This window comes from Armigeres subalbatus, chromosome 3 (genome assembly GCF_024139115.2).
Source record: "Armigeres subalbatus isolate Guangzhou_Male chromosome 3, GZ_Asu_2, whole genome shotgun sequence".
NCBI lineage: Eukaryota > Metazoa > Arthropoda > Insecta > Diptera > Culicidae > Armigeres > Armigeres subalbatus.
This window is the reverse complement of record NC_085141.1, coordinates 43,042,260-43,053,015: the sequence shown is the minus strand read 5'-3', so window position 1 is coordinate 43,053,015 and position 10,756 is coordinate 43,042,260. Positions and strand designations below refer to the sequence as shown.

At 43.9% G+C, this 10,756-nt stretch overlaps 2 protein-coding genes across 2 annotated transcripts; both read left to right on the top strand.

The window, feature by feature from the left end:
• On the top strand, positions 1 to 546 carry LOC134221604 (uncharacterized). Its single transcript, XM_062700793.1, has one exon. It carries the CDS (start codon positions 1 to 3, stop codon positions 544 to 546), a length of 546 nt encoding a protein of 181 aa, XP_062556777.1.
• Positions 547 to 8,622: 8,076 nt separating this feature from the next.
• Positions 8,623 to 10,744, top strand: LOC134221603 (uncharacterized). The gene is made up of 2 exons (XM_062700792.1): positions 8,623 to 9,977; positions 10,670 to 10,744. Exons 1-2 carry the CDS (start codon positions 8,847 to 8,849, stop codon positions 10,742 to 10,744), a joined length of 1,206 nt encoding a protein of 401 aa, XP_062556776.1. The 5' UTR covers positions 8,623 to 8,846.
• The last annotated feature ends 12 nt before the right edge of the window (positions 10,745 to 10,756 follow it).

Below are 10,756 nucleotides of genomic sequence, written 5' to 3'. Positions count from 1 at the left end.
ATGATAAGTTCAATCCCTGGCCTCCAACTGCCACGTGGTGGACTTAATGCCGGTGAACCCTATCGAGAGCCGCTTGGAAGCCTGATGTACATTATGCTTTGTGTCAGGCCAGATGTGTGTTACCCTGTCGGGTACCTCGGGCGGTTCCAGCAAGATTCGTCGACCGTACATTGGAACGCCTTGAAGCGATACTTAAGCGGGACAAAAACCCTTTGTCTCGAATACCAAAGGAACAGCGAAGCAGAAGCGCTCGTCGGCTTTGCTGACGCCGATTGGGCGGCCGATGTTCAGGACCGAAAATCGGTAAGCGGGTTCATCTTCAAGGTGTATGGATGCACCGTGTCGTGGAACAGCAAAAAGCAATCCACCGTATCGTTGTCGTCAAGCGAAGCGGAGTATGTCGCTCTTAGTGCAGCAGCGACAGAGGCCGTATGGATCAGCGGCGTCTTGGAAGATCTACATGTTGCTGCCAACCCGGTGTCAATCGTGGCTGTGTGTGCATGGCCAAAAACCTGGAGAGCAAGAGGACCAAACACATCGACCTGAAGCATCACTTCATCCGAGATCTGGTCGAGAAAGGTACGCTGAATGTAGAATCCATTGGCACTCGTGATCAACTGGCTGATCTGTTCACGAAGCCTCTGGAAGACACCCAATTCAAACTGCTGACATCAAACCTAGCAATGTCGGATTGAGAGGAAGTGAAAACATGTGAAAAACAAAGTAACCCGGGACTGCCGTGACCCGTGTTAAATTCGTGTTTCTCTGCGTTATGGAAACATCGGAACATCGTGCCACTCAGGTGCACCAATTGCAGTCAGACAACGTGGACGACCCAAACTGCCAGATCAGCAGTTTGTCCATTATAAATAACCCGCGAACGCGTGGCGCGTTCTCTTTCCTTTGGCAGCTTTGGACAATCACCGGTGGTGCTGTATTGTGTTAGTATTATTAATAAAAGTGTTTTAGAGTTACTAAGTCTTTTTAAAAAGTGAATCCATATCACGATTCCCATAAGTGGTGTCAGGAGTGGGATCGTGAGGTGTTTAAAAAGTGGTAAAAATCCCGTCGCACGCGAACCTGCAACAACGTGATCATCAAACCCCTCGGATGTGGATATCATTTACGTGAGTAACTCATTTTTATTATCTTTTATAAAACAATCCACTAAACAATGCCAGAGACTAGGCAGTCAGAGATTGAGGCGCTGAAGGCTGAAATTGATCAGCTTAAGGCATTGATGACGTCGGGGAATAGTAGTAAATTTACTATCCCCGATCCCATCAAGAACCTATCGGAGTTTTCCGGTAGTTAGAAAGAACTTTCAAGCTGGCTACGGGAAGTAGACGAGCTATATGAAATGTTCAAGATAAAGGGGGCCAACGGCCAGCCCGATTCACTAAGCTCTATGAATATTAGAGCGATTAAAAATAAAATTAGAGGAGATGCTCGCGCGATTGTATGCGCAAATGGCGATCCTGATACCATTGGTGGTATCAAACAGATCCTGTTAGAACAATACGGTGATCGATTTGACTTTGCGACAAATGTGTCGATACTGTTTAACATTAAGAAAAGTGATAAAAGTCACCTGAAGTTCTACAACGAATGTAAGGAGATTAACACAAGACTAAAATCTAACTTGAATTCCATCCTATTACAGGAAAGGAAACCATAGATATTTTAACCGTTACTAGATATCTCGACAATATCGGAGAACCTTTATCCGCTATCATTAGATTATCCAAGCCTAAAACCTTAGAAGATGGATACGAGTCAGTGTGTATAAACCAGAACGCAGAAATTAGATCTAGACCCGCGAAATCTCAATTCAACAAATTTCCCAACAAAAGCAACGGCCCCTCGAGTAGCTCCCCTAAGCAGCATACAAATTCAAAACCCCCATATAGGAATCCGATGCAAAAACAAAAATTTAAATCAGAGTTCCACGCGAACGAAGTAGACGTAGATAACGACGACGACGACGATGAGGATGAGGATGACAATGTGCAAGGTAGAGCGATGCAACCCAACGTGTCAAATTTTCGCTTAGAGGAAGACGATCTCTCAACAACGTAAACAATTTCATACCGTTTATTCGCTACAAGTCTAATAAAGGGATATTGAATTTCTTGATAGACACTGGAGCGAATAAATCGTACACGTGTTAAAGTCCCAAGAAACCAATCGACCAGCAATAGTGACTAATCAAAATGGTACATTTGTTATTGATAAAGTATTGCATGTCAATATCTTTCCTAGAGGCTTTGACAAAACGTTACCGTACCACGTATTCAAATTCCATAACTTTTTCGACGGTCTTCATTTCATTTATTTAGTTAACATCTAAACAGATAACACTGAATCAACAATTTGACGCCACAATGCACGGTTCGAGGCCGCATCTCTCCATCCTCGGATACGCCCCACGCTCGCCAAGTCGTTCTGCACCTGGTCTGCCCATCTCGCTCGCTGCGCTCCACGCCGTCTCGTACCTGCCGGATCGGAAGCGAACACCATCTTTGCAGGGTTGCTGTCCGGCATTCTTGCAACATGTCCTGCCCATCGTACCCTTCCGGCTTTAGCTACCTTCTGGATACTGGGTTCGCCGTGGAGCTGGGCGAGCTCGTGGTTCATTCTTCGCCGCCAGACACCGTCTTCTTGCACACCGCCAAAGATGGTCCTAAGCACCCGTCTCTCGAATACTCCGAGTGCTTGCAAGTCCTCCTCGAGCATTGTTTCATGTCCGTAGAGGACAACCGGGCTTATTAGCGTCTTGTACATGACACATTTGGTGCGGTGGCGAAACCGCAGTTTCTTCTGGAGCCCGTAGTAGCCCCGACTTCCACAGATGATGCGCCTTCGTATTTCACGACTAACATTGTTATCAGCCGTTAGCAAGGATCCGAGGTAGACGAATTCCTCGACCACCTCGAAGGTATACCCGTCTATCGTAACACTGCTTCCTAGGCGGGCCCTGTCGCGCTCGGTTCCGCCCACAAGCATGTACTTTGTCTTTGAGGCATTCACCACCAGTCCAACTTTTGTTGCTTCACGTTTCAGGCGGGTGTACAGTTCTGCCACCTTTGCAAATGTTCGGCCGACAATGTCCATGTCATCCGCGAAGCAAATAAATTGACTGGATCTGTTGAAAATCGTACCCCGGCTGTTACACTCGGCTCTCCGCATGACACCTTCTAGCACAATGTTGAACAACAGGCACGAAAGTCCATCACCTTGTCTTAGTCCCCGGCGCGATTCGAACGAACTGGAGTGTTCGCCCGAAATCTTCACACAGTTTAGCACTTCATCCACCGTTGCTTTGATCAGTCTGGTAAGCTTCCCAGGGAAGCTGTTCTCGTCCATAATTTTCCATAGCTCTACGCGGTCTATACTGTCGTATGCCACCTTGAAATCAACGAACAGATGATGCGTTGGGACCTGGTATTCACGGCATTTTTGAAGGATTTGCCGTACAGTAAAGATCTGGTCCGTTGTCGAGCGGCCGTCAACGAAGCCGGCTTGATAACTTCCCACGAACTCGTTCACTAATGGTGACAGACGACGGAAGATGATCTGGGATATCACTTTGTAGGCGGCATTAAGGATGGTGATCGCTCGAAAGTTCTCACACTCCAGTTTGTCGCCTTTCTTGTAGATGGGGCATATAACCCCTTCCTTCCAGTCCTCCGGTAGCTGTTCGGTTTCCCAGATTCTGACTATCAGTTTGTGCAGGCAAGTGTCCAGCTTTTCCGGGCCCATCTTGATGAGCTCAGCTCCGATACCATCCTTACCAGCTGGTTTATTGGTCTTTAGCTGTTGAATGGAATCCTCAACTTCCCTCAAGGTGGGGGCTGGTTGGCTTCTATCGTCCGCTGAACTGACGTAGTCATCTCCTCCGCTGCCTTGACTTTCACTGCCTGTACTCTCAGCGCCATTCAGATGTTCCTCGTAGTGCTGCTTCCACCTTTCGATCACCACACGTTCGTCCGTCAAGATGCTCCCATCCTTATCCCGGCACATTTCGGCTCGCGGCACGAAGCCTTTGCGGGATGCGTTGAGCTTCTGATAGAACTTGCGTGTAACTTGAGAACGGCACAGCTGTTCCATCTCCTCGCACTCCGCTTCTTCCAGGCGGCGTTTCTTCTCCTGAAAAATGCGGGTCTGCTGTCTCCGCTTCCGTCTATAACGTTCCACGTTCTGCCGGGTACCTTGCTGCAGCGCGACCGCCCGCGCTGCGTCCTTTTCCTCCAGAATCTGTCTGCACTCTTCGTCGAACCAATCGTTCCGTCGACTTCGACCCATATACCCGACGTTGTTCTCCGCTGCGTCGTTAATGGCTGCTTTAACTGTACTCCAGCAGTCCTCAAGAGGGGCCCCATCGAGCTCACCCTCTTCCGGCAACGCTGCCTCGAGATGCTGCGCGTATGCAGTGGCGACATCAGGTTGCTTCAGTCGCTCTAGGTCGTACCGCGGCGGTCGTCGGTACCGAACATTGTTGATGACGGATAGTTTTGGGCGCAGTTTAACCATCACCAGATAGTGGTCAGAGTCGATGTTAGCGCCACGATATGTCCTGACGTCGATAATGTCGGAGAAGTGCCGTCCATCAATCAGAACGTGGTCGATTTGTGATTTTGTCTGCAGTGGTGATCTCCAGGTGTACCGATACGGGAGGCTGTGTTGGAAGTAGGTGCTACGAATGGCCATATTCTTGGAGGCGGCGAAATCAATTAGTCGTAGGCCGTTTTCGTTCGTCAGCCGGTGAGCGCTGAACTGTCCAATAGTCGGTCTAAACTCCTCTTGGCCAACCTGAGCGTTCAAATCTCATATGATGATTTTGACGTCGTGGCTTGGGCAGCTGTCGTACTCACGTTCCAGCTGCGCGTAGAATGCGTCCTTATCATCATCAGTGCTTCCGGAATGTGGGCTATGGACGTTGATTATGCTGAAGCTGAAGAACCGGCCTTTGATCCTCAACCTGCACATTCTTTCATTGATCGGCCCCTACCCGATCACGCGCCTTTGCATATCGCCCATCACTATGAAAGCTGTTCCCAGCTCATGTGTGTTGCCGCAGCTCTGGTAGATGGTATGATTACCTCTACACGTTCGCACCATTGATCCCTTCCAACAAACCTCCTGCAGCGCTACGATGCCGAATCCACGGTCCTTGAGCACATCGGCGAGTATGCGTGTGCTCCCGATGAAGTTGAGAGATTTGCAGTTCCACGAACCGAGTTTCCAATCGCTAGTCCCTTTTCGTCGCAGTGGTCTTCGCCGATGGTTCCAGTCCGTACTCTCTTGTTGATTGTTCGTTGCTTATGATTTTTTAGAGGCTGGCTTGCAGGGCCTGACACCAAACCCCCTAAATTTCCGGAGGACCATTCCTCCTTATTTCCGGTGGACCATGGTGCACAGTTTCACTTAGAGTCCCTCGCTGGCACTCGGACGATGATCAGCCGCCCCTAACATGGAGAACAGACGCTGTTGTGAGCCGATCATGACATGGAGAACAGACGCTCAATAAGATTTGCACCTCCGGAGAGGAGCAAACCCCCCCTTCCCTGTCAGCATACGACCATAGTTCCCACCGGGGTTGGTTACCCGATCTTCCCTAAGGTTGCTCGTATCCCAGCCAGCACCGCGGGGAGGTAGGGATAGGAGTTGCTGGGTAAGAGGCTAAGGACCGCTAGATGGGGTCTATTTTATTCCTTCAGGTACGCGAAGTACCAATGGTACGCTTTACCCAGCATTCGACGGTCTTATCGGATATGAAAATTTGTCTACTATGAATGCCAAAATCGATGCCGGTAGCCATGAACTTTCGATTGGAAATATAAAATATCCTTTAGATAAATACTACCCAAGTTCCATGAATTTTCATGAACAAACGGAAACCCTCATAGAGATACCGACTACTGCAGACGGGGCATTTCTCATTGAGGAAGAAATTAATTTGACGACAGGTGTCACATTACGACCTGGCCTTTATGCGGCTAGAAATAATCGTGCCACTGTACACTTGTTTACTACTAGGCAAGCCAAACTGGAGAGATGAAAACCTTTTGAGAATGAACGTTTCTTTCTCAACCAGCATGAAACTTTTCCGCAGCTTAACTTTCCTGCAGAACATTTGAATAAAGAAGAGGTTAAATTATTAGCCAAAACTCTTCGGCCCTTCAAGAGTGTTTTCTTCCATGATGGACAGAAATTGGATTTCACCCATCAAGCACAAAATAGAAACCGGTGAAAGTAACCCCATTCACCAACGAACCTACAAGTACCCATACCATCTACGGAAAAAAGTAAGTGAGCAAATTCAGAAAATGTTGGAGACTGGAATCATAAGAGAATCCTCTTCTTCATGGACTTCCCCGATCTGGGTGGTCCCAAAGAAAACGGATAATTCAGGTATAAAGAAATATCGCGTAGTTGTAGATTATAGTAAACTGAATAAATTAACGCCAGCAGATAGATATCCTATACCCGAGATCAGCGAGATTTTAGATCACCTCGGAAAAGCACAGTACTTTTCTTTACTCGATTTAGCCAGTGGTTTTCACCAGGTAGAGGTGGAGCCGAATGATATTCCAAAGACGGCATTCAATGTCGACAATGGAAAATATGAATTTTTGAGAATGCCGTTCGGGTTGAAGAATGCGCCCGCGACATTCCAACGTTTAATGGATGCTGTTCTACGAAAACATCTGGGGATAAGATGTTTCGTCTATATGGACGACATCATTATCTTTACAACTTCTTTAGATGAACATATGAAGGACATTCAGAAAATCTTACAAACCCTTAAAGATGCTAACCTTAAGGTACAATGCGATAAGTCTGAATTTCTTCGTAAGGAATTAGAATTCCTTGGACACGTCGTCTCTACAGACGGGGTGAAACCGAACCCAAAGAAAGTTGAGGCAATTAAAAAGGCCAATACCGAAAACATCAAAAGAACTAAAGTCGTTTTTCGGAACAATCTCCTACTACAGAAGATTTGTACCAGGATTTGCAAAAATTGCAAAACCAATGACTAGCCAACTTCGTGGCAAGAATAAATCAATTACTACCAATCCTGAATATGAATCTGCCTTCGCTAAGTTAAAGGATATCATGAGTACAACACTACTCTTGAGTTATCCAGACTTTAACGAAGCGTTCATACTAACTACCGACGCATCAAACTATGCTATCGGCGCAGTACTGACGCAAATGGTAGATGGACACGTAAGACCAATTGCGTACCTTTCGCGAACACTGACAAAAGCAGAGGAACAGTATTCCGCAACTGCGAAAGAACTTTTAGCTATCTATTTCACTGCAAAGAAATTTCGATTATATTTGTATGGTAGAAGTTTTACTATTTACACGGACCATGAGCCATTGACGAAGGAAATTAAATTAACAGATGCAACAGGACGAGTAACTCGTCAACGGTTATATCTGGAGCAATTCGATTTCCAATTGGTTTACAAGTAGGGGAAACAAAACGTGATAGTCGATGGATTATCCCGGATACCTCGCGTGGATGAATCTGAAATAAATTTACAAACTATTTTAGAAAACGAAGTACACGAAAACGATCCTATATACGGGCCGGAAATCATAAATAAATTTAGAAATAAGCTCACCATTCATATTACCAATAATAGAAGAAAGTCCCCTCACATTTATTTATCTTTTCAGGTTATAGTAGACACGTATTCCACCAGGAGGAATATACCGAAAAACTATTGAATATTCTTAAAGCTCATTTATCTCCAAAAATAACAAATGGGATCTTTGCCCCACCTAATATTGCAAAATTGTGCTCTAAAATTCTAGATAAACATTTCAAGGGAATGCGAGTACAATTCTGCAATCTTAAGCTACCAGATCTAATTTCTAAAAAAGACCAAGACGAATTTGTGCGTAAGAGTCACAACTTTGGAATCATAGAAGTTGGAAACTCACATATGAAGAGATTCGTCAATCAGTCTACTTCCCAAACATGTCTTCAATTGTTAGGACCTTTGTAAAAAAATGCTGGGATTGTAAATACGCTAAATATGAGCGTCATCCCTTTAAAATTCCAATCACACGTAGAATCTATGAAAGACCTTTAGAAAGTCTATTCATGGACGTCTACGTGAAAGAAAACGAAAAGTTTCTAACAATTATAGACTCCTTTTCCAAATTTGCGCAAATTTACAAAATCATTAACGAAACTTCAGAAGAAATCATCGAAACGCTCATCAAGCAATTCAAAATTTTTGGCCTACCGAAACAATTAACTTGCGATCAAGCCACTTATTTCCGCAGTCAAAATTTTAAGGAATTTCTAGAAACCCATGGTGTTGCCGTTCACTACGCTAGTAGTAGCAACAGTAATGGCACCATTGAGAGGTTCCATAATACACTTTTAGAAATGTATACGGCCAACCGCAGGAAATTCGACCAACTTTCACTCATTTGGAAACTCGACGTCATTAGACTTACAGGACATTAACCTAACAAAACAACGTACTATTATGACAGCAAGAGACAATATTGTATTTGAGGCTAACAAACATAATTCCAAAATTAAAATACATGACAAAGACTATGAGGATATTGGAGGTTAAGACGAAAGGAAAAGCCTCTCCTTTTAGCAACCGATATAGACTAGTAGATATCAAAGAACAAAACGAAAAAACAATTACGGACGCAACAGGAATCAAAATTCATAAAAAAGATACAAAGAAGTAACAAACTGATTAAAACTGGCTTTCCGACTTCCTTACAGATTATGGCTTGGTATACTGACGCAGACGACTCTAACGGATTTAAGACTACACGATGTAAAACAGAATCCAATCATAATGATTCCCTTAGGAGAAGCTAGGATCAGTAACAGCTTTTTCAGAATAATGCATCCGATAAACCTTACAACCATTGAATCGACAATAGATGTGTACAATAATGTAGCCCAAACCGGAAAGCTTAATCAGACCTTTTTTGAGTTATCTATCAGGAGAAAAATAGGCAGAATTAATCTGTTGTTTAATAGAATTAGGCCACAGCGAATCAAACGATGGGAATCATTAGGTAGAGCGTGGAAATATATTTCAGGAAGTCCAGACGCCGACGATCTTAAGGTCATAAACTCTTCTCTAAACTCCTTGGTAGATGAAAATAATAAACAAATTCAGATAAATCACTTGTTTGAGAAACGTATGAGAAACTTGACAAAAACTTTCAATTCACTATTAGATAACGAGCAGAATTTGGAAAAAGTAACATTCGATAGTTTAGACTCTTTGAATTTCATATTTGAGATTGATGAATTATTATACTATTTAGAGATAATTGAAGAATCTATAACACTAGCCGGACGAAGCATCCCAAGCAGCCGCATCATCCACCCTGAAGAATTTTCGGTTATTCGCCATACCCTCAACGATAACGGTTTTCGATTGAACTCGGTCGACGATATGTTGAACATTGCTAGCGCATACGCAGTATATAACAACGAGATGTTCATGTATACACTCAAAATACCAAAAATCAAGGATGTGCAATACAAAATTGGTTTGATTGAACCCGTAATTGCCAATAATTTACGAATTCATCTTACGGCACAATTTTATATTGAAGGACAGAACGCATTTATGTCAAAAAACCCGTGTCCAAAGATGAAAGATCTCTCTATATGTTCCTCCAGCAACCTGGAACCGCCTACGGAGTGCATTCAACAATTAGTTTCAGGACAACAAACAGCCAAATGTCCTATGGAACGAATTTACGAAGCTAAAACTATTCGTAAAATCACAGAAGGCAACATCATGGTTACAGGATCCAATATCACACTTTCATCAAATTGTTCATCCGAACGATTACTCAATGGGTCATTCCTCATACAATACTCCAATTGTACTGTGAAGCTGGACGACGAGGAGTATGCTAACTCCGACATGGAAATTCAACCATTCATCCCTACCACAGGAATTAAGGTCAGTCCAACTATACTGATAAACAATATCCCGTTGCAGCATCTGCAAGAGATGCGTTTAGAACACAGAAACCAGATAGATCATCTCAACTTAACTACAAACAATCTACATTGGAAACTACATATGTTTGAATGGTTAACCTCATTATCAACAACAGTTATAATCATATGTATCATATGTATCTGATCATAGCCATCATCTTTAAAATATTTAGTTGGAGAAAACATCTCACACTTGACACAAAAGAAGATATTTATATCAATTTCAGTCTAGCAACTGATAGATGTCCCGTGTCAAGAGATATACCACTTATCCCACAGCAATAGAAGAAAGCCGAGGACGGCTTTCAAACTAAAAGGGGAGCCGTTATGGAAACATCGGAACATCGTGCCACTCAGGTGCACCAATTGCAGTCAGACAACGTGGACGACCCAAACTGCCAGATCAGCAGTTTGTCCATTATAAATAACCCGCGAACGCGTGGCGCGTTCTCTTTCCTTTGGCAGCTTTGGACAATCACCGGTGATGCTGTATTGTGTTAGTATTATTAATAAAAGTGTTTTAGAGTTACTAAATCTTTCAAAAAAGTGAATCCGTATCACGATTCCCATAAGTCTGCTACACGTAATACCTACAAGAATATCATTCTTCACAATTGAACCACATGAATTCAACTCACCTCATGAATTCAGAGACAGGATCCAATAAATAGACTGGCAGGATCGCCAAAATGTGTGGCCCTGAATGGTTGGCACGAAATTATGTGACAGTGACTCTCC

Excerpts from the sequence above, each read along its gene's own strand:
- LOC134221603 (XM_062700792.1), top strand. The coding sequence starts at position 8,847 with ATGATTCCCTTAGGAGAAGCTAGGATCAGTAACAGCTTTTTCAGAATA. Across the intron at positions 9,978-10,669 it reads TCCCTACCACAGGAATTAAG|AGACAGGATCCAATAAATAG; the intron begins GTCAGTCCAACT and ends TCATGAATTCAG.
- LOC134221604 (XM_062700793.1), top strand. The coding sequence starts at position 1 with ATGATAAGTTCAATCCCTGGCCTCCAACTGCCACGTGGTGGACTTAAT.